The sequence below is a fragment of the Berghia stephanieae genome, chromosome 5 (assembly GCF_034508935.2).
Source record: "Berghia stephanieae isolate SIO BIC M18660-M18661 chromosome 5, UCSD_Bste_1.3, whole genome shotgun sequence".
In the NCBI taxonomy this organism is placed as follows: Eukaryota; Metazoa; Mollusca; class Gastropoda; order Nudibranchia; family Aeolidiidae; genus Berghia; species Berghia stephanieae.
This window is the reverse complement of record NC_088364.1, coordinates 14,376,482-14,401,264: the sequence shown is the minus strand read 5'-3', so window position 1 is coordinate 14,401,264 and position 24,783 is coordinate 14,376,482. Positions and strand designations below refer to the sequence as shown.

General features: G+C 35.3%; 1 protein-coding gene across 1 annotated transcript in view; it reads left to right on the top strand.

Annotated features, from left to right (window-relative positions):
* The window catches only part of LOC144972462 (uncharacterized), a 101,758-nt gene that overhangs the window by 22,030 nt on the left and 54,945 nt on the right, over nucleotides 1-24,783 (top strand). The window contains exons 8-27 of the mRNA XM_078913656.1: nucleotides 680-896; nucleotides 4,181-4,329; nucleotides 4,914-5,082; nucleotides 5,380-5,543; nucleotides 6,394-6,568; nucleotides 7,590-7,802; nucleotides 8,764-8,940; nucleotides 10,525-10,710; nucleotides 11,785-11,958; nucleotides 12,746-12,859; nucleotides 13,712-13,888; nucleotides 15,392-15,571; nucleotides 17,330-17,457; nucleotides 18,336-18,426; nucleotides 19,515-19,712; nucleotides 20,905-21,099; nucleotides 21,485-21,712; nucleotides 22,520-22,753; nucleotides 23,216-23,416; nucleotides 23,519-23,715. Of these exons, the coding sequence (XP_078769782.1) occupies nucleotides 680-896; nucleotides 4,181-4,329; nucleotides 4,914-5,082; nucleotides 5,380-5,543; nucleotides 6,394-6,568; nucleotides 7,590-7,802; nucleotides 8,764-8,940; nucleotides 10,525-10,710; nucleotides 11,785-11,958; nucleotides 12,746-12,859; nucleotides 13,712-13,888; nucleotides 15,392-15,571; nucleotides 17,330-17,457; nucleotides 18,336-18,426; nucleotides 19,515-19,712; nucleotides 20,905-21,099; nucleotides 21,485-21,712; nucleotides 22,520-22,753; nucleotides 23,216-23,416; nucleotides 23,519-23,715 (3,567 nt within the window). The remainder of the gene's footprint in view (nucleotides 1-679; nucleotides 897-4,180; nucleotides 4,330-4,913; nucleotides 5,083-5,379; nucleotides 5,544-6,393; nucleotides 6,569-7,589; nucleotides 7,803-8,763; nucleotides 8,941-10,524; nucleotides 10,711-11,784; nucleotides 11,959-12,745; nucleotides 12,860-13,711; nucleotides 13,889-15,391; nucleotides 15,572-17,329; nucleotides 17,458-18,335; nucleotides 18,427-19,514; nucleotides 19,713-20,904; nucleotides 21,100-21,484; nucleotides 21,713-22,519; nucleotides 22,754-23,215; nucleotides 23,417-23,518; nucleotides 23,716-24,783) is intronic.

Here is a 24,783-nt window from a genome sequence, read left to right as displayed (position 1 = left end):
TTATTATTATTATTATTATTATTATTATTATTATTATTATTATTATTATTATTATTGTTATTATTATTATTATTATTATTATCATTATTATTATTATTATTGTTATTATTATTATTATTATTATTATTATTATTATTATTATTATTATTATTATCATTATTATTATTATTATTATTATTTTATTATTATTATTATTATTATTATTATTATTATTATTATTATTATTATTATTATTATTATTATTATTATTATTATTATTATTATTATTATTATTATTATTATCCCTGTTAAATATTTTAAAGTCAAAAATAATATGCAATGTGTAATGTCTGGTACATTGTAAATTATGTTTTAAGGGTAACACAATCAATTTTAAAGTCCTATTACTGATATGATATTATGATATGATAGGATACGATATGATATAATGTTAGCATGAGTACCTACACACACTCATTTCCAAAGTTTGCACCGAGCTCAAAACGCCCACCGTATTGCGTTCGGTTATCAGGTCTGCTAATTTGTGCGCCTAGATTGCCACCTATTCAGCTACTGATCATTTCAAAGGCTCTTGACTAACAAGTGGGTCATAATATTGTTATTATCTTGATCTAAAATTACTAAGTAAAAAAGATTAATATTATTATTTTAGTCTATTTATATTTTGTTAAATTTTTAGTTTCACGTCCTTGACCTTGAGAAAGATGTGGACATTTTGACTGTCTACGCCGGAGGACCCACACCTGCCACGAGCTATGTTCTTGACACGTTGACTGGACGTGCTGCGACCCCTGGCAGTCCGATGACCATGTATAGCTACAACAACTTCCTGATTTTGGAGTTGCGTTCTGATGCCAGCGTCAGCACTGAAGGAATTAATGTCACTTGGTCTGCTGGTAAATACATTCATCGTCATCAAAATCATCATCATCATCACCATCATCATCATAGTCGTAGTAATCATCATCATCATCATCATCATCATCATCATCATCATCATCATCATCATCATCATCATAACCATCATCATCATAGTCGTAGTAATCATTATCATCATCATCATCATCGTCATCATCATCATCATCATCATCGTCATCATCATCATCATCATCATCATCATCATCATCATCATCATCATTATCATCATCATCACCATCATCATCATCATCATAGTCGTCGTCATCATCACCATTTTCTCGCCCATCCCTTCTTTCGTGTATTTCCTTTTCTTAATTATTATTACTAGTTTCCTTTTTCAAGTTATAGAAACCGGGATAAACTCCGGCTCCATGGACCTAATGGATCTGAAGAACTTTTTAAACAAACAAAAATGAGAGTTAAGTATGGCCATTAAAGGCTCCATACACGCCCGGTTTTCATCCTGGTTCAGACCCCGATCAGGCAAACCGGGGTGAAAACGCAATGTGTGTGGCCAAATACCTGGCCGATAAACCTAGGTACGGTCGATCGCTCGCAAAGCCCGCTTTGCTTAATATTTTTCGAGGCGATCGGCGATCGGGGGCGTGGCAGTATAAAAAATTGGACAATTTTTTTCGGATTTTCGCTGTTTTGACGTCTGATTCGTGATCAGCGTCGAATTTACAATAGGTTTGATACCAAGAACTATGTTTTTACTCCAAAAATTGATGAAATTAGAAATAAATATTGAGGTTATGTGGCCGACAGAACAGTGCCCCTCCCTGTTTTGTGGTATGACTCTCGCTTCCAGATCGGAAGGTTCAGGTTTCGAGACCCGCTCTGCGTGGCGCAGAGTTGAGTCCTTGGAAAATGCTCTTTACTCACATTTTCTCACTGTACTCAGGTGTAAAATGAGTACATGGCCGTTCGTTGAATTTGTTAGGAAAAAATGTCACATCGCCTGACAGGCGTCATGTCTCGTCTTTCAAGTTTAATATTGCTGTTGCCTTGGGACCCCTTGTAAAGCGCTTTGAGCACGTGGATATTGCGCCAAATAAATGCTGTGTTATTATTTTTTTTAATAATATTTTTATAAATGTTGCGCCAGGAAGAGGTAGATGGCAAAAGTTTCGTTCTTGATCATCGTAAAATTTATAAAGGATTTCATACAAAATAAAAAATAGTTTTCATAATTTTCAATGTAATGATATAATAATATGCCAGTTCTTTTTTTTTTTTTTTTCCTCCTCACCCGTTGACGCGACATGACGGTCGACCTTGACACAGACATTTGGGATTGGCAGATGCCAAAAAGCCTTGACTACGTGATGACAGGGGTGGGCATTGTAACCCTGAATTATAATCTACAAACAACGCCCCCCCCCCCCCCCAAAAAAAAAAGAGCTGTGTGCATGTGTGTGGTGGCGGTGGTGGGGGTGGTGGTGGTGGGGGGGGGGGGGTGTCGAATGCGAGTAGTCCCGAGGAGTACCCGTTTAACCTGCCACGGGAACACTGTCGATTTGTTTTATAAATAATAATAATAATAATAATAAAATAATAATAATAATAATAATAATAATAATAATAATAATAATAATAATAATAATAATAATAATAATAATAATAATAATAATAATAATAATATAATAATAATAATAATAATGACGATAAATAACAAATCTTTATTGTCCACAAAATGGAAACATTTCCGTGATCTACTTTGCTTTTAAACTTAAATCGGATTGCAAATGTATGGATGTTATGCGTATTGGAAAAATACTCACGACATCTCCATCGGGGTATAACATATTAACACACAAAACTGCAAACGCGAACGTTCATTGTCTGATTGATATAACTTAGTGATAAGTTAATTATAAAATGCTGTCTAAAAGCAATAACAACGGGTTAACTAACGTCAACTTCATTCCTTCTATTGATGCTCTGTGTTAAATTAAAATACTCACAAAGTCCGCCAGCCAGAAATATCACTCCAGCCCAAAGATCTACATGGAACCTTGAACGTTATAGTCTGATATATTTTAATGAGAACTAATCATAAAAATGGGTGTCTAAAAACAATAACAATGAGATGAGTGACGTCAATTTGGTTCCTTCTATAAATATCCAAGAACTTTACTCACTCCATCCGCTCTCTCCTCCTTCAATACATATGAATCTATTCTCTCATCACTTTTTTGTGCGGCTATGCATGTGATCTTGTGAAATGACACTCGCCTTTGGATCGGACGGTACTGGATTCGAGTCCCGCTCTGAGTGGCGCATAATTGAGTCCTTGGAAAAGGCTCTTTACTCACATTCTCTCACCTTGTTCACTGTTAAAATGAGTACCTCGCTGTTTACAGCGTCGCCTCTGTCGGGAAACAATTGCAATATCGCTTAACAGTCGTGTCTCGTCTAACATGTTTTTATGTTGGCCAAAGACCCTTATAAAGTGATTTGAGCACCTTTATTGAATATAGCGGTATATATAGCGCAAGTAAATTTTTCTCTCTTTCTCTTTCTCTCTCTCTCCCCCCCCCCCCTCTCTCTCTCTCTCTCTCTCTCTCTCTCTCTCTCTCTCCTCTCGACATGTTAGATTATTATAGCTATTGCTACATATGATGCGAATATCTTGGACGGTTATTGATGCTATGAGTTTAGGTAAAATGCTCACAACATCCACCAGTTGGAAATAACGTACCGTCACACAAAACTACGAGTAACCTTGAACGTTAAAAGTCTGATTGATATAATTTAGTGAGAACTAATTACCAAAATGACTGCCTTAATACAATAACAAAGAGTGGAATGATGTCAATTTCGTTCCTTCAACAGTCTAATTGATATAATTTAGTGAAAAGTAATCACTATTGTGCGCAAGACGAAAGATAGAATAACAGACAGTAACTGGGATCGGTTCTGTCGGCCACATAGCCTCACTATTCATTAAAATTTATTTCTAATTTCACCAATTTTTGGAGTAAACACACAGTTCTTAGTATCAAACCTATTGTAAATTTGACGCTGATCACGAATCCGACGTGAAAACAGCGAAAATCCGAAAAAAAATTGTCCACTTTTTTATACTGTCACGCCCCCGATCGCCGATCGCCTCAAAAAAATATCTCCCTGTGTGTGGGCAAAAATCATCTGCGATAAACGCAGGGATCGGGTCACAGCGACGAGGTCATCCGTACCGCGATCAGCGGATGTCAGCGTCTATGGGGGGCTTTACAGTGTTACACTGTTTTCATTTCAGTGGAATCCATCAATCGTGGTCGAGTTATAGACGTCAAGGCAGGTAGTAGTATCCAGGAGTTGAGAGTTCCAAACCCGAGTAACGGACCATGGTATTTGACGACGGAATGGAACATCCATGCTGATGAAGGGGAGCTGATTACCCTTGAGGTTAGTGCATAACGTATGTGGGTGTAATTGTGTTTGTGCATGTGTGTGTGTGTGTATCTGTGTGTGTGTGTGTGTGTGTGTGTGTGATCCACCGCTTCATGACGGTAAAATGTCAGGGTACTTTTGATTGAAATGATTGTAAAAGATTTGAGATTATATTATTGACATACGCTCAACTTTCACATTTCTTGTTGTTTAAAAGAACAGTAAACAGGATGGATCAACGTGCATTTATTTACAGGTCTGATAACTCAATTGTTTATGGTCTCATTGTTGTAATGGAAATCTAAAAAAAAAATGCGCAAAATATTGTCCATTATAATAATGCTAAACTAGGCCCATAAATGGGTTCGCATGTCAGACTCATTTATGCTCATTTATGTGCACCTCGGGGTGGATGGATTAATTAGATGGATGCGTGGGGATAAGAAAGATGAACTTTATTAATCCAAAACAGGAAATAACGTGGATGGATAATGTGGATGGTTGAGTGGTGGGTGGTTTGATAGATGACTGATCTTTTCTTCGTTGTTCTTCCCAAAAGAATTATTAAATTCATCCCTAGAACATTTTTACGTATCCAGATAACATCAAGAGCATCAAAGGACCTGGTCTTGATTGAATCAAACGGGATTGAGATCGACATCCCAGACGAGGGACGATATGTCGTCATCTCAACAGATAACAACATGAGGTTGGTTGTAGAGACAGAGGGAATGATGAACAAGGGCTTTGAGGCAAAGGTGAAATCAGGTAAAACACTGACTTTTTCTTAGAATCATTTCTTTATCATTTTCATTAATAATCAAGAACCATTAAAAGATTAATCTTATCTTTGGGATCAGGAGTACGTGCACTTCAATAAATTTTCGATCCGTTTTTAACAAATGGGCTATAATGGCAAAATGCCCAAAAATAAACTTTGAATCTTTATTATTTTAACAGATTAATTGATATTAATGGCGCGTTGGTCATATTGCTCAAAGTAACTGGATTGATTGCGCAATTCTAGAGTACAAATAAATTTTTTGATCTCCTCTGCCATTGCAGGATGTGATGTGGACATAGAGGCATCTTACTTGAAAGTGAAAACCCATAAGGTTCCACCAAATCATGAATGTAAGTGGAAGATCACGAATCCTCACGACTACAAAAACGCTGAATATAAAATTATTGCTGATGAAATTATGCTTGGGAATGACAGTTTCATTCAGGTAAGTATTGGATGGAAGAAAAAAGTGTTAATATTCCTCCTTTCACCCCCCCCCCCCACCCCACACACCTCTTCTTCGTCCTCACACTTCTTTTCCTCCTTTTGCACTTCCTTGCTCTAAATCTCCATTCATATATTAATTTCTCCTCGCTTTCGCTCTTTATTGCCAATAACTTCTAAAGATTTTGCGCCACTCGCGACTCTCTCTCTCCGATCGTTAGTGCCTAGTGTATATCATTTTGAGTGTATAATCAAACCCCTCAGGTAGGCGTTCTTTTGGCGTCAACATAATGTGAAAAATTACTCTACAGTCTGTAAATGTGACCGGGATGTCGGGATGAAATGGACCAAGAATATTGAATTCAAAATTTAAAATAGAGAGAGAAAAAAAATGCTAAATCTCTCTCTCTCTCTCTCTCTCTCTCTCTCTCTCTCTCTCTCTCTCTCTCTCTCTCTCTCTCTCTCTCTCTCTCCCCCCCCCAGTAATTGAAAGCATCAAGCCAAACTGTTTTGCAATTCGAACCATTTTGTGACCTAACGTATCTAAACGGTATTAAACTGGGGTGAATAAGATGCCAAAAAGGGAGATATTAATTTTTTAATAGAGTTTTTGTGTCTTCATTAAAAACGCACATATTGTTCACCCAATTTTTTTTTCTATATATAAATTTAGATTTAATTTTTAGCATCTCCAGCACCCTGGCATGATACCGTTTTCAGACAGTGGGTCACATATTGACCTTAAATTCAAATTCCTACGTCTGGTTCACCCTAAGAATAATACACAAGAATTGTAACTAGTAGTTTGTGATCTACCATGACTTTTCCGGCGTTTTATTTTTTCTTTTCAGATGCATAATGGATCATCCATGATGGAAGACAGTCTGGTATTCTCTTGGAACTCTTCTCATGGTGAGATTGAGGAACCTAGACTGATTGGACATACTGTCAATAGTATGCTGATTGTCTACCACAGTGGCGAGATGTCTAATTGGCACGATGAGATAGACATGGTCATCACCACTTGTAAGTATTAAGCCTTAATTTCTATAGTCACACATCAGGCAGTCTGGGATTCAAATTGAGTAATTAATGAATAATAACATAAAATTCCCTTTATTCATCCCATATGGAAAATTTGTCTCTAGGGTATACTCCAAGGAAAGACTAGAAGAACCCAGGCGTCAGCGGCAGTACAGCGCCGAAAATTGAGCTAGGGCGAGGTGGCTTGCTCAAGGTCACACAGCGCAGCGGAGGGTGACCGAACTCGGTACCTTTCGGCTACGAAGCAAAGACCTTACCGTGGACCGACGCTGCCTCTAATGGGGATTACGTACCTTAAACTTTGAGTTTCGTTCTGAAAACGTTATCATATCAGATAAAAAGTCAACACGTATCACGTAGTCCTTCAAGTCCAAAATATGGCGCATCACTGAGTCCATGCCAGTTATGGCGATTTAACCAGACAGTATCAGTTGCTTGATACCATTTGGGTGTTTGTATTTTGCAGAGCAGTTTCCGCTAGCACCAACAGACTCATCTCCCCAGTTACAGACAGGTAGTAAATAACAGTCAGGGCAAAAAATATTCTACCAGTATTCAATTCTGTCAACTAGTTAGACTTTGCCTCAAACGGTGACTTTGTCTCTATAAATTTGGACAAATTAGATGATATCTAGTTTGGTGACAGTTATTTCTTTTGATTAAAAAAAATCAAGTTCTCTAATAAGGGAAATACTGCAATACGCCTGAGAATACTCAAAAAGCTCCAAATATGTTGGAGCAAAGCCACCCCGAGAGGCAAAGTCACCCCAGTTGACGGTACCGACTCGTTAGCTTGTGACTCAAACGCTCTAGTGCTCGAGCTAATGGGACCAGCCATTAATCAATCAGCTCCCAAATATAAAGTTTAAAACCCAACAAATACCACATTGATGGCTATTAAAAAACTCAGGCGAATATATAATAAATGACCATCAATACCACTCATTCCATTATAATGCATATTCTACCTCACTCTTCCTTGTTCCCTTGCCAATCCCCATAGTGTGTCCACCTTTCCAAAACCAGAGCCATTTGATGGAGTCCTACGCTGAGACGAGTAGCAGCCTGAATGAGACCTACCATAAACATTTCTGGTGTGTCAAGGGCTACTCATTCAGGCAGGAAGGCTACGATTTCAACTTGACGGCAACATGCTCCCCGTCTGGGGTATGGACTTTCCTGAACACCACTGAGACCAGATCTCCGTCATGTCAAGGTAGGAGCCTCTCTCATCACGAGATCCTGCTAAAGTGACTTTTTTTTTGGATGGGGAAAGGGAGGGGGGGATAATCTATACTTTGGCTTTAAACAGCCATTACCCGATGTCTTGGTTTTTAATCCTAGCTTAGTGAGAAAAAAATGAATCATACATGTATTTACAAACTGAGCAGAAAGTTTTCATTTTAGCATGGGAAGGTGAAGGGATAACACTATGACAAGAGGGAGAGGGGGAGAGAGAGAGAGAGAGAGAGAGAGAGAGAGAGAGAGAGAGAGAGAGAGAGAGAGAGAGAGAGAGAGTGTGTGTGTGAGAGAGAGAAGAGAGAGAGAGAGTGTTTGTGTGGTAGAAGGGCAGAGAAAAAGAGAGGAGATAGAGAGAGAAAGATAAGACTAATGAGATAGGATATTTGAATTTGCCCAGGTAATGACCCATTAAAAAAGGGGATACGAAGAAATCCATTCCTATAACTAATGCTAGATAGGTTATATCCCTTGAAAGGGAATTTGACGATCTAAGCAAGGAATGACATGTTTAATTATGTTTTTGTACAGGTTACATCTTGATATTCTCTTTCTTCTTCTCTTCTTCTTTCTTTTCTCTCTCTTCTCTTTTCTTTTCTTTTTCTTCTCTTTTTTTTGCGCGCAACATGACGAGCATGACCACATCTACTTGCTGCTAGAGCACGTACACTAAAAATTTAGAAGCGTAAGTATCCCTTTTACGAAAAATTGTTATTGTTTATGGTTATGTGTCTTAGTACGTTATATCCAGCTAGCGGATGTTGTTTATTTTATCTAAAAGAAATTCATCAATTAGTTGCACCACACATTCCTATTATGAAAAGCAAATGCGATATCCTATTCATTTACTTCTATCGATGTAAAAAGTATTAAGATACGATTTGATGTTAAAATAGTAATGTACCTTATAATCAGTTTCCAACGTCTGATCTCCTCAGATGTGTACTGTGGCTTGCCACCCATGATCGAGAATGGCCTTATCAACAGCACAGATGGCAGTGTAAAGTACAAGGGAGAGGCCACCTATAGATGTGCCAATGGTTTCAGTCTGCAAGGTTCCAAGAAAGTCATTTGTGAGGATGATGGCCACTGGTCGGAGCCACCTGTCTGCAAAGGTTAGTCTACATTTGATTTTGTGATAAATTGATGCATGTAAAAAAAATAAAAAATAAATAAATAAATAAATAAATAAATAAATAAATAAATAAATAAACAAACCAATGAGTATTTGTGTAAACACGTATTCCATACCTACATTGCACCTACCCTTTAAATGGATGTTTAGCACAATATGGTCTGCTTGGGAGTTCGGGGGAGGGGGCAAAATGTAGTGCGACATGCATTGAGCATGATTGTGCAGATCTGTCTTTTTAGTTTTGAAACGTGAATCTCACCTACACGTTTAGTTCACTTGTGTCATTTTTTTTACATTCTACTCTTACAAACATTTTAGCGCTTAGATAATAACGAGCCAAAACAATACCTGAATGTTATTATCCTACCAAGACTAATACTCCCTAAATTATCTTCTTCGATGCACACGATATAGGCTACTTATTGCAACAAATAATGAGTCTTAGTCTTAGTTTGCCCTTGAATTTATATCTGAATTTATATAGGCATAAAGCAAAACAGTTTGCCAATGCATGTAACAAAAGAAGAACACAACACAAAAAACAAAAGCAAACAAAACCACAAAAATAAAATAAAATAATAATAATAATAATAATAATAAAATAATATAATAATAATAATAATAATAATAATAATAATTAATAATAATAATAAAATAATATAATAATAATATATAATAATAATAATATATAATAATAATAATAATAAACCAGATTTAGTTTATAATTATAAGGCATCTAATTTAGGCGACGTGCACTTATTTGTATCTATTATTATGTACGCTTCGAATTTGGGCCATGTTGACAGAGCTGTTGCACATTTGTGTTTTGTGAGTGATCTCCCCTAGCATATTTCTTAGCAGACGACTGCAATTTGAAACATGGAGAGAACAGAAAACAGATCAGTCAATCAATTTTTCTACAGTCGAAGGAAATTAAAGACCAATACATTTTCTGTGAGGACAAACAATATTGTTATTAGCTGCTTTTAAAGCCGTTAGTCAAAATTCATTTAATTGAAAACGGTAAAGAAAGAGTTGTTGGTAGAATACATCTGTACAGTATCTCCCATCAACTCAAACGACCTTTTTTTTTCGGTCAGACCTCAGACTCAGAACTTTCGAAGTATTATTCAAATCGGAACATATGGATATAATGTGTCAGCTTTGTATGAATTAAATTTTAATCAGATTTTTCAAAACCCCCAGGAGACAAGATACGGACTGCATAAAACAAAAAAGCTCAGCCTCAGAAAAAAGTCAAGTGTCAATTTCTTGGGCAACATGAGTCATCACAAAAAAAAAAAAAAAAAGAAAAAAAATAAAGCATCATTGATTTTTACAACACTTTGGTTCGAGACATTGTGATGTGTCTCCGTAGCAAGTCTATTTCTAACTAATCCCATTATCATTATCTGGCTATTTAATGGATATCGTTACTTGTCAAACATAAGTTCCTTACCATTCAAAATGCCAACATTCACACAACGTTCATTCTCTATTTCTCTATCAATTTTGTTGATTCTAGTAAAGTGTCATGAATTTCCATACTGTTTGTTCATTTCAGCGGAAGGCTGTACTGATTATCCAGAGGTAGCCAATGCTGATCTTGTCTTTGAGCATGGTGACAAAGAATATGGGTTTGGAACCATCATCAAAGTAGAATGCCATCCAGGCTATGAGCTCATTGGGGCTGACTACATTGTTTGTCTGAGGAATATGACCTGGTCGTCTCAGGATTCTCATTGTCAGAGTAAGCCTTTAAAAAAAAATCATAATTCGTTTATGAAAGTAAAATGACATTCGTGCCACTATTCAGTTAATGGATGCCGGATAAGATTTTAACATTTAACATATTAGCATCCATCCAAACCTTTAGAATCAATAATGTTATGATATGAGATTTTAATTGATTGTAAAGAGGGAATTCATTCAGTATATATTGACAAATGTTCTGACTCACAACTACAGTGCGGCTATATAGGGTTTTGTGTTTAGACACTCACATTCGGATCAGAATGTCCTGGGTTCAAGACTTGCTCAGTGCATCGTTGAGTCCTTGGAAAAGGCTCTTTACTCACATTCTATCACTGTACTCAGGGGTAAAATGAATATCTGGCTGATAACAGCATTGTCTCTGTTGGAAAAAAATTGTAATATTGCCTGACAGGCGTCATGTCATGCCTTGTTTTGCTGTTAGTAAGGGACCCTTTGTAAAGTACGGTGAGGATAATTGGTGGATAACTCAAAAGCTCATGCTGGAGATAAAATTAAATGAATGGAAGTTAGAAATAGAAAAAAATGCTTAGCAAATGCTTTAACGCTTCACCCATAACTTGTTCAACAATATTTTACTAATAAATGTTCATGTCATTTATTACTTGATACGGATGTGACAATACTAATGCACGCAATATTATCAACTTTTTTTACTTTTAACTTACAAACCCCCCCCCCCCCCCCCGTAAAAGTGGGTTGGAGCATCAAACAAATTAATATAATATTGACATGGTGAGAAGATATTTTAAATCATTTCCAATTTTATTGATTGACCATTGTGACCCCAATTACACTAGAGATATTTATACACCTTTTACAGGTCGGGTTTGATTTTACCAAAACCCATTATGATTTCTTTTACAATTTTTACCATAAAACAGTGGTAACTGCAATGTGATTTTGGGTTTCAATGAGAGCGATAAAGTTTGTAGTAAAAATAAAGAATTTTTAATGACAAAGAAAATTACCGGTAATGAGAGTTTTTTTTAATGAAAGAAATTCAATCTCCCTTTTTATTTCGCATTGATGATAAAGTATTTAACTTCAGTCCTCAGATGTCCACTGCCACATGTATACAAAGGAAAGTATACCAACACTGCATTACCAAGGGTAAACCAAACAAGGGTCATAACCTGTGACAGTGGGTTTGAACCTTCTGATGACCAAGGTACTGTAAACTGTAATGAGGACAGGACTCTCTCTCCAGAAACAAAGTGTAAAGGTAACCACAAATTAAGCTTCCTAAGGTGATGCACTGGAGAAGTATGGAAATATAAAATAAAAAGTAAAGTCAAAAAAAGAAGACCAAAAAAAAATGTAATAAGATACGTCAAAGGATCAATTATATAACAAAGATACAGTATAAATTGTAGTCACTATGTGAAATTTGGAAAGATGAGAGTGTGAACAAGAAAAGTGTTAAATCCTGTTTCAAGTCCAGATTTTACATATTGTATGTTTATTTTGTAATTATTTTGACTAACCAAGGTTCTGAGATCAAAATATTTAATGCTGTGTTTCCGTTTTTTTGTGGTTTTTTTTGGGTTTTTTTTTTGTGTGGGTGTGTGTGTGTGTTTTTTTTTTTCGTGGGGGATGTGTCTTGTTTTTTTTGTTTTTTTTTCATTCGTTTTTTGTGGGTTTTTTTCTTGATCAATCTGCTTTATTTTAGAAGTTACAGTGTATAAATAAGATGTATGCTTCATAATAGTAGGCGGGTTAATTGACATTCACAGAGAAAAAAAAGAGAGTACCTAAAAATTGAAAACAAAACCAACAAATATATAACCTTTCCCTTGTTGTTACCTTATTGTCAAGCATGTTCTTCTTATTCACCATTCATTCATTAAGAACTTTTAGATCACTATTGCTTTAAATAATCTTTGAATCATTGACAGTTTGCACTTCAGTTCACCTGGTACACAAAACAATGTTGACTATACAGTGGAATTCAACATGCAAATGAATGTACGATATTATGAAAATATTCATTATCAATATTTTTCTATCAGATATCAACGAATGTGAAGATGACAATGCGTGTAATGACAGACAAGTGTGTGTTAATCATCCTGGAGGAAAGACCTGTCTTTGTAAACCTGGATATAATGGGACAAACTGTATAAGTGAGTTCATAATCAATATTTTAAACTGCAATGGCAGTATTTAAAAAATACAGAAAAAAATAGTCCTTTAAAGCCACCTGAAATATGGAGCTGAGATTTATCTCGCTTTATCTTTTTGTCATTTTAAACAAGTGTTTTGAGGATTTGTTAATTGCAAAGTACTCTCCGGGATGTTAGAAATAAACTGAACTATTGCCAGGGGGTTGAGGGGGGGGGGGGGGGGGGTAAGAGGAGGGGATACTAAGCTAACTCCAATCATTTACATTTCTGTGAAAGTCGAACGGTATAGTGTTTGATCATCCTTAAACTTGCAAGGACATTGTCAAGGCCACAAAAGTCTTGAGCTCAGGACTCTAAGTATAAATCACAACTCATACCCTAACAAAGGAATTGGGTTTCTTAGAATGAAGGAATGCAAGGCACATAGAAAATGAAGCCATTGTAATATAAATTTATTATATTTTTGTTGTTAATGTTGTTATGTTGTTGTTATTTTGAATTTAAAAACAAAAACTCCCTTTATTCCTCCCTTAGGGGAAATTTGTCTCTCGGGTCTATTTCAAGTGAATCAGCCACTGTACAGCGCCACAAATTGAGATAGAGTGAGGTGACTTGCTCAAGGCCACGCAGCAAAGCGGCAGGTGATCGAAGTTGGTACCTTTTGGGTACAAAGCAAAGACTGTACTGCTGAGCCACAGATTATCATCATCACCATTATCATTACTATTATTATTTTATTATCATCATCATTATTATTATTATTATTTTGATTATTATTATTGTTGTTGTTGTTTTTGTGATTGCATTTACTGACACAAATTATATCCTCTTGCTATATCATCCAAACAAAAGAAATTGCAGCAGACCCTTATCCCCACTGTACAGGAGGGGATTCCAACAAGGAATGTACTTGTGAAACTGGATATGAGCTGTTTACAAAAGATGGACAAAATGGATACCTCATTCCTACACCTAAAGAGGATGGTCTCATGGATGGAGATGTACTAAGAATAAACCGTACATGTATACGTAAGTTGTCACCAATAAACTCATATTTAAGATAAGATAAAATGAGATGAGATATGATATACTTTAATGATCCTGAATGAGATAAGATATAATTTATTGATTAGAATGGAAATAATCATGAACATCAGTTATCTTTACATTTACAAAGATTTTTACATTATCTTAAACTAATTGATTACAATACGAAGGTAATTTAAACTAAACTAAAATAAAATATACAACCGGTACACGCAAAGCTATAAAATTCGGACGTGTAGCTAGAACAGAATTTATAAAAATGGATTTGTAATGTGAATAAAATTTTGAAAATAGATTGGAAAGGATTGCACATAGCCACCACAAGGTGATATAAAGTAAAACCTCCATGTAATATACAAAGATGAGCTAGATTTAAAAAAATAACAAAAAGAAATTACTTTAACCTCAAAATTAGATGTTCAGATATTAAAAATTCAATATTAAAAATTCACTCTCCAAATTAAATCATTTTTTTTAAAAAGTCCTTCAGAGCTATTAGGCAAATGAGATATAGTTTATCGTGGTTTTTAAAGCGTGAAATGGACAATGGCAATTGAATGTAAGCCTTTGGATTGGACCTGAGTCTGTCGCAAAGTACTTTCCACCAGATCTTACTGACTCAGCTACCCAATCATGCTGGTTGGAATTGGGGGTTGGAAAAAAACTCAGCTTCACATGAAATAGGTTTCAGTCCCTTTGCTTGTGAAGCTAGTGCTCTATCAACTGAGCTATCGGTACCCCCTTGATAAATAAAAATGAATATAACAGATTTTTAAAAAATAGAAAAGAACAAACTCTTTTTTGAAGCTGATATATTCTTTTTGGTTTATTACTTTTAACAGTTCACATCTTCTAGCAGCTTAGTATCACTTATAATTTTTCTTAAAGTGTTCATCTAGACCTTTAAGACCCATGGAGCAGTAGTTTATCCCATTTTCTGTATGGTTCTTTGTTGGCTGGAAACCTCAGACATAATATAGGTTTTGTTATGAATCCCAGATGATACCTTTATAACACAATAACACACTCAAATTTCATAACAGAACTTTAAGATTATTAGGATTTATATAGGAATATAATGACAGATTGAAACTATAGGTCACATTTTATCATCACATTACTATTTATTCATGTGACTTGATTTTAGGAACTGATTATAAAGCATGTTTCATTCAAAGACTTCCTCTTCAAATAAATCGTCTTACTTAACCGTGAGCAAAGGGCTTACTTAGTCCTTTAGGCAAGATTACATTTTATTGAATTGTAACCTGATGACATTTTATTTTTCACCAAGAAAGTAGGAAACAGCATTGCAATTTAGGACTCAAATGAGGCCAGAGTTGCATTGGTGTTGTTAATGCAGTCTTGCTAGAAATGGCTGGATATGTTTTAAAAATTAGATAATGGGGGAAATAAGGATTTGAAAAAAATTCAATTAAAGGACTGAATTGAACAATGGTTATAACAATATCATTGTATTTCTAGGAACAACATGTGATCTACCTATGCCAGCAGGAGAGGGAGACCCCAGGCTTATGTCCAGTAAAACTCACCAATACTTTGAAGATGTCTTGGAATGGCACTGTCCCCTTCATTATGAGTTAGATGGGTTAGGACAAAGTACTTGCCAGGTTGATGGATTTGGAGATCCACCAGTCTGTAACCGTAAGGATTGTTTGTTTGTTTGTTTGTGTTTTTGATTTTGTTTTTTAGAAAGTATGCCAGCAAAGCCTCCTACATCTTTGATGTAAACAAACACCTAACGGTATTAAAGAAAAAAAAACAAATGAAAGAGCAGAGTAACATCAACTTCATTTATTTTCCTATTTGTGAACAACCAGCTATATATTGGTCCAAGTGAGCTGCGGGGGTGTCATTAATGCTGTACTTTGATTGGACGAATATCTACTGGAAAGCATTTTTAGCATTTCCCATCCCACCTCTCTCTCTCTCTCTCTCTGTCTCTCTTTCTCTCTCTCTCTCTCTCTCTCTCTCTCTCTCTCTCTCTCTCTCTCTCTCTCTCTCTCTCTCTCTCTCTCTCTCTCTCTCTATCTCTCTCTCCGTCTCTCTCTGTCTCTCTTTCTCTCTCTTTTCGCCCTCCCTCTGCTGTTTGTGGTTGTGTATATGTGTGAATGTGTGTGTGCAAGAGAGAGAGAGAGAGAGAGAGAGAGAGAGAGAGAGAGAGAGAGAGAGAGAGAGAGAGAGAGAGAGAGAGGAGGGAGAAAGGGAAACCGGGAGGAAATCTTGTATATATGAATGCAATTAGGTAAAATACTCACTACATCTCCCTCCTGGTGAATCTACCAACACACATAACTATATGTGACCTTAACCGTTTATATCTGATTTATAGGAGGAACAAAGTTGACGTTACTCATCTCTTGGTATATTTTCAGACAGCCTGTTAGTGATTAGTTATTACTTCATCACAGATGAAACGAAATTAACGTCACTCAACTCTTTGTTATTTTTAAAAAAGCCATTTTAATGATTAGTTCTGACTAAATGCTATCCATCAGACTATAATCATATAAGGTTACATATAGTTGTGTGTTGGTACGTTATATCTGACTGGCTGATGTTATGAGTATTTTACCTAAATGCACTGCATCAATATCAATCAGACAATAAACATTAAAATGTTACACAATTTTGTATCTTGGTATGTTTAATTTGGCTAGCAGATGTTGTGAGTAGCATAGCATCAATATTCAAGTGAGGCCTAATCACGCAACTCAGGTCCAAAATCAATAATAAAGAGCTGAGTGAGGTCGACTTTGTTCCTTTTATACAATGTATTGTAGGAGAAGAGAGTGGACAGAGTTAGTAGAGTTCTTGGATCTATAATTTCAAGGCAACAATACTGTGCTTTTGCATTCTGTTTAAAATTGATTTAACATATGGCCATTGTAAAATCGACCTAAATCGCAAAAATCTGGGTGTCCTGCATCATATGAATAGAAATGTTAATGAACTGGCAAATTCTCATAACTGATAGTAGTCTGTTTTGTCTCAAATACAAACATACACAGATAGATAGACAGACAGACTTCTTCTTTCTTTTATCAATTTAGATGATGCATGTGATCCTTCTCAATAGTTTCAATTAAAAGATAAATTGTAATACAAGTTGCCTCTTACTGTAGTCTGGCTGTCTCAGTCTTTATCATGGTTGTTAGTGTTCTTGCTATGGTTGCTGTTATCATAATGACAAGATGATAATGTTATTAATGATGATGAGGAGAGGAGGAAGAGGATAATGATCTTCATCATCTTCAACATCATCATCATCATCATCATCATCATCATCATCATCATCATCATCATCATCATTATCATTGTTATTACCATCATCCTTTCAAGGTATTTACATATATTCCTTAAGACATAATTCATCATTTCTATTTGTAATCTCCTCTTCAGCTTTAAAATGTCCATTACAAACCGACACTGAGAATGTGTATAACAGGACCTGGGATAATGCCAGTGGGAATGAATATATGGGAGGCACCTTTGCCATGACAAAGTGCAAAGATCCCAGGGCGGAAGAGGTATGTGATCATAACGTAAACCTTGGTGCTGTTCATTTTTAAAAGACAAAAAAACAAACCATCCATGCTTTCATTATAATGATCCACAAATCATTGCCCTCAATAAAAATTATTGAATACTGTATAAACTGAAAACAACTGAAAACTCTTGATAGGCCTTCATAGTTAATGTCAATACAGTGGACAACTTGAAAATTAATCATTACTTTTACAACACTGTCTAAAAGAAATTGATTTTCATGCCTTCGATGTCATACTGTGCTAAACTTAGTGTTGCACTATTCAAGGTTTCTATGTCTTTGATATAATATGACTCGTGTACCACTCAGTACAAAGTGTGTTTTTGTTTTCACTTTATGATATCTGGAAAGCAAGTCAGCCTCGAAAGATAACTATTAGATATACCAGTAACTTGATTTTCTTTTTTTTTTTTTTTTTTTTTTCCAACTTGGAATTTGTCAGATTATTTTAGATTTCCATTTTTGGTGACTTTGTTGCTGTATTTTGACAGGCAAAATCAATCATTGTATTGCGGATTCTATGTAAATCAATTAAATAATCTAGTTTTATCTCATCATAGAGGCACTGCTGACTGGTATATTCCATAGCACTCATTTTTAGTAGCATCCCGTGGATTTCTTATAACTGTTCAGTATCCGTGCATGCTCTTACACCCATATAAATTATCAAGTTCCTGAATTTATCATTAAACTTATTTTTTCAAACTCTAATACTATATAGACAGAACGATGAGAAAGATTTCCAATATATTGCATTAATGAGCTTGTGAGGCTATAAATCCAAAGTTTATAAAGTTTGATGATGTTTTGCAGGTAATCTAAACTGAAAACTAATGAATTTGAAATATTTTACTCCAGTATGATCCTTTTGTTCGGAGGACATTTTGTGTCAGCCAACCTGACAAACCTTTTGACTATGTATATCAAGGGGACAGTCATATATGTCCTGGTGAGTGTTTTACTTTTTAAAATGTTTAGATTATAGGAAACATGTGCACGTGGACGACACATTTTTGCAGTTTCATCATGTAAGGTGTGCTTAATTTATACCCCCCCCCCCACCCCACCCTCTGTAGGCTTTTTGGAGACAAATGTTTCATTTCATTCTGTTCATTTGTTTCTGTTAGGACCTCTTTCTTTTAGTTCTACTACTCTTATAATGTCCATGAACTGCCCATAGACAGGTACTCCATACATGCATTGAATTAGGGGATATGAGTAAAGGACGCAACACAACGACTGTTTCATGCCCCACCAAAAATCTACACTACTACTACTACTACTACTACTACTACTACTACTACTACTACTACTACTACTACTACTACTACTACTACTACTACTACTACTACTACTACTACTACTACTACTACTACTACTACTACTACTACTACTACTACTACTACTACTACTACTACTACTACTACTACTACTATACTACTCTAACTACTACTACTACTATTACTATCTATTATTACTACTACTACTACTACTACTACTACTACTACTATCTACTACTAACTACTACTACTACTACTACTACTATACTACTACTACTACTACTAACTACTACTACTACTACTACTACTACTACTACTACTACTACTACTACTACTACTACTACTACTACTACTACTACTACTACTACTACTACTACTACTACTATACTACTACTTACTACTACTACTACTACTACTACTACTACTACTACTACTACTACTACTACTACTACTACTACTCACTCTACTACCAATACACTACTACAACTACTACTACTACTACACTACTACTTACTAAATACTACTACTACTATACTACTACTATACTACACTTACTACTACTACTACTACTACCGCTGCCACCGCCTCCTCTACCTCCTCCTCCTCCTCCTCCTCCTCCACGACCACACCAAATAATTTGATATATAATTTTATTCCAATTAATTTCAAACAAAATGTATTTAATTATACCACAGCATTGTTATTCCTTCTCTCAAATTGTGCATATATAATATATCTGTCTTTGTATGTATGTCAGGGCTGGATTGTGGTGCTATCAAGTTACCTGGACTGGATGCTACAGTCACAGGCTACTCTACTGAAGTGGATAGTATGGTGACCATCAATTGTGATAGTAGCAGAGGATTTACATTGGTAGGCAACAGCAGTGTGGGCCAAAACCAGGCAAAGTGTGGAAAGAACGGTCGGTGGGATCTTGGAACCATGTTTTGCCAAGGTTAATATGATATAATTGTCCCCGCATCTGGTACTTCTGAAAGGGCATGAAGAAAGTACCCTAATAAAAATATTAGTCTGGTATTTCCATTTTTTTCTTCATTTAATTATTTATTTTTCAATTAAATCACAAAAAAGAGTTGATTGAAGTCAAAACAAGAACATTAATATGCTTTATGAAAATTATGAACTCAGGATTGATAATCAAACCTATATTCTGTCATCATAATCTACTATGGTATTGTTTTGTAACCAAAAACACAAAGGCATAAATAAAACAAAATGGTAACTCTCACTTTGGAAAAAACGAAGTGACTGTTACGGGTTCTATGGTTTTGTTTTTCAAAGATTTTGTAGCTTTTTCCAGCACACTATGATAAGGGCAAATCACATAGTGATAGCAGGAGCTCAGTGGTTTCTTGTAGTTGCACATTCATTTTATACACTCTAAAACATAATGGGTTATGGAGTGAATGTACTAGTCTTACAGACGTTGATTGTAATCATTGTTAGTTCAATGATACGAGCATTTGAATTCATTGCAATAAAATTAATTCATTATTAATATTTTTTTCTTTTCATTTTTACAGTTTAAAAAAGTTTATAAATGTATATGTGACAATTGTTGGAACAAAATGTTTCATTTTTGTTTGATTTAAATTATTTTTATGGAGAAATCAAAAATTATGGGGAGGGCATAATTTAGGATACCTTAGAATTTCTCACTTGATGAATAGAAGTTTAGTTTGTCGAAAGTCATTCTTTGAATTTTCAGCTTTTTTGCTGAGCAATCTTATTGCTTAGCTGAAAAAAGATTGTCAAGTATACTTTTTCCATCTTGATCAAAATGTAGGAATCTCCTATGAAGGGTTATCAGTTTCTTTGGTTCTGTAATTCAGGCTTGTGCTTAGGATGACCAGCGGTTGACATGTATGAAATTTACTAGGGTCTCAGTGTTTACACTGGAGCTGTTTCCTGAATGTGTTACAGAGGGTAAAAAAGAAAGGAGCTGGGCCTCAGCTCATGAAAGTGACTGCATCATTCTTCTCTTTGTCCTCGAATGTATATTACTAAACATTGGATTTTATCTCTACAAAATAATACACATACAATTCAAAAAAAAGGAACTAAGAAAGCTAGCAATTTTATCATCTCTTTTTTTTTTTTTTTTTTTTTTGTTTCTTCCACTTTAGGTCCTCGATGTCAAGATCCTGGTACAGTGAGTGGCACCAAGCAGATTGCAAAGGACGGATATGAGATGGACCAAATTGTTTACTATGAATGCACAAACAGCGGATACACCCTAGTACCAGCGACACCCCTTCTTTGTATCTATGACTCTGTGAATAAAGTAGCAAAATGGAATGACACAGCCCCTACTTGTTTTGGTGAGTGTAGAGCCAATTCTCACCCCCCCCCCCCCTCATTCTCCTTCTCTCATCTTCCAACCCCTCCCATTTCCGCCTCTTTGCCTGCTTTCTTGTCCTCTTCCTTTTCCTGGTTCATCATCATCACCATCATCATCATCATCATCATCATCATCATCAACATCAGTAGCAGTAGCAGTAAAAGTATTATCAACTCATCATCATCATCCTCATCATCACATCATCATATATTTTTCCTCTTTAAATTTATGAAATAAATCAACATGTCCAGCCCCTCTCCCCCATATCTTTCTCTTTTCTTTGTTGTTTGTCTGACTATCCATTCATTTGTTTTATTTATCAATACAAATATAATAACCTTCAAATTTTATATACATCTCTGCAGATTATATGGATCCAGTGATTACTTGCCCCAATGACGTTTCATTCGACCTTTATGAGAAAATAACTTTTGACCTTCCAACATACTCAGACAACTCTGGTCATGTGTATATGTATCAACAGTCTGGTCCTTATGTGAACATCAATAATATAACAAAAAATGACTCTTTAACATTCCGAGCACATGACCACAATCAATATTCGGAATGCACTGTTAAAGTTTCTATCAATGGTAAATTATAATTACACTTTTTGAATAAATGTCATTTTTATCTCAATAAATCATTAGTAAAATATTATTTATTATGCTATGTGAGTCTCTTGTGGTAAGACACTCGCTTTGGATTGGAGACACCCGCTTTTGGATTGGAAGGTCCTGGGTTTGAGCCTCGCGCAGGGGATAGTTGAGTCCTTGGAAAAGGCTCTTCACTCACAGTCTTTCACCATGCTCAGGTGTAAAATAAGTACCTGGCCATTAACATTGTTGTATCTGTCAGAAAAAATTGTAATATCGCCTAACAGGTGCCATTTCTTGTTCTACTTTTTACATGTTGCTGTTGGTCAGGGACTCTTTGTAAAGCACTTTGAGTATGTTTAGTGGATATTGGGCTATATAAGAGCTCAAGTTGTTTTTGTTTTTTTACCACGAGGAATATTGGTGAGCAATTTGTGTAAAGTGCATTTCTCAGGGAAAATATGAAAAGTCATAAGTTGAATTTGTCAGTGTTATCGCCAGTGATTGATAATAATTAACTCATTTTGATTTTTCACATCAGCAGCAAATAATTTGAATAACTTTGGTTGTCCCCTAGATTTGACTATAAACAAAAACATTAAACTAGAAATACACTAAATTGTAGGCTTCATAAAAAGAGCTCTAATCTCTCTAGAAACCAGGTGGAGAATCGACCACCTGTGTGTTTTGAGCTAATAAATTCTTATTTGAACTGATTTTTTTTTGTATTTCACTTTGCAAATTCAAGATTTTTTCAAAGTGAAGATATTTGTTATAAACTAATTTCTGGTTTTTTTTTTTCAGATCGTTCTGCTCCTACTATTAAATGTATTGGCCCGCAGGATATGGTAATGTCACAAACTGAGATGGCAATTTCATCAAATTCGTCCTCTTATGGAGTGACCAGTCCTGACGCTGAGATTTTAATGACTACCTCAGGATCATGGATTATCGAAGTCGGAGAGACAAAGATTGTACGAGCCAGTGTCACAAAGGACAATGGACTAATGAAGGAATGTGCCTTTTCTATTGTAGGACGTAAGTATAAAATGTGATGTTCTAGACAATTATGTGTTGCTGTTGTTGTTGATGATGATGGTAATGATGATGATGATGATGATGATGATGATGATGATGGTGATACTAAACTACCATCCACCATGACCAATTATTATATATATGGTATCGAGCTTGTAATGTTCTAGATGATTATGTGTTGTTGTTGACGATGCTGATGATGATGATGATGACTTTTATTATTTTTATTATTATTATTATTATTATTATTATTATTATTATTATTATTATTATTATTATTATTATTATTATTATTATTATTATTATTATTATTATTATTATTATTAATATGGATGATGATGATACTACTACACTACCATCCACCACAACCAATTATTAGATATGCATTGCACTTGTCGAAAACAAGTTAAATGTCCTATACATTTTAACATCTATACCTATTTGTCTTTTCTCCCATTTTAGATGGATGCCTCAATGCAACCTTGCTCGTGTCAAATGGAAATGTGGAGAGTTGCCTTCAGACAAACACCATCCACACATGTAATATAGTTTGTGATGATGGCTATGTGCTTCCAAACAAGCAAGGATCCACAGTGGCATCCTGTGATAGTAATGACTATATCAACACTTGGACTAGGGAGCCATCATTCTACAACTGTTATCGTAAGTTACAATAGAAATCAATTTGATCATTTTGCACAGTACATCCGTAGATGATGATGATGATGATGATGATGATGAGACTGCTTTTCCTTTTTTTGACAGAGACATTCCCTCAAATTCAGACAATGTCTGGAAAGTTCTACTATGAAAGTCAAGATTTAATCTTTGCTGTCCCGGATCAGTGTAAAACTGAATTCCAAAATGCCATTCGTGATGAAGTCAACAACTTAAAGGGAGTATGTGGAGAATACACATTTGCCATGTCTGAAGTGCAGCTATTGAACGAGGGTGCCAAAATGGTACGGATTATTTTGTTTCATATTTTGAAAAATTTCCCCATCTCTGTTTAATCCTTTAAAAGCTAGTTTTAATTGTAGTCTAATCTGAAAACATGTCCTACAGTTTTATCCACACGAGCAGTAACAGCGATGTAACTTAAGCTTCGATGATGCTACTACTCATTTAATGAAAACATTCAGGTCTGCAGTTATGATCAGATAAATAATGAGAGAAAAAAATGGTTTGAAAGAAGTTCGGTCTCGCCTTTAAAAATTCACCCTTGTGCTTTGAGTTACACCACTTTCAGGTTTCAGATTTTTGTTCTTTGCAATTCAAGAAAGTTCTACACTTTTATGTTTTTAGTGTTTCATTATATATAAAGATCTAGGAAATCAAGTTAATGGCATAACATGTTAACAGGCATATTCATCGCAATTTAAAAAATATAGATGCCTATAGCAACACATGCCCTGAGCTGTATCACATAAAAATGCCATTATTAGTTATCTATGATATTTGATGTTCTGACTCAATCTTGTTTTATGTTAGTCAAACCTATGCTAAACATTGGAATCCACTGACTTTATATAGTATTATATTGGGGTGATTTAGATGCTGTGCTAAAAATTGATTTTACAGTCACAATTTATTAAATTTGGGTAAAGTTTATATGCTTTATATGTGGCTTTGTGTTCTTGTGGTATGACACTTTCTTTTGGACAGGTAGGTTCCTGGTTAGAATTCCGCTCTCAGTGGTGCAAAGTTGAGACCTTGGAAAAGACTCTTTACTCACATTCTCTCACAACTCTCAAGTTTAAAATGAATATCTGACCTTTGACAGCATTGTGTCTGAGAAATAAAATTATAATATCACCTTAAAAGCGTCATGTCTCATCCTCCATATTAAATGTTACTGATGACAAGGGACTGTTTGTAAAACGGTTTGAGTATGCTTTATAAATAGTCGATTTTAAAAATTGAGGACAAAACTGACAGTTTCATAAAGTGACAAAATCTAAAATGGCCCTTTTGACACATGACCCTCCCCCCCCCCCCCCCCCCCCCCAAATCCCCGACATAAGGCCATT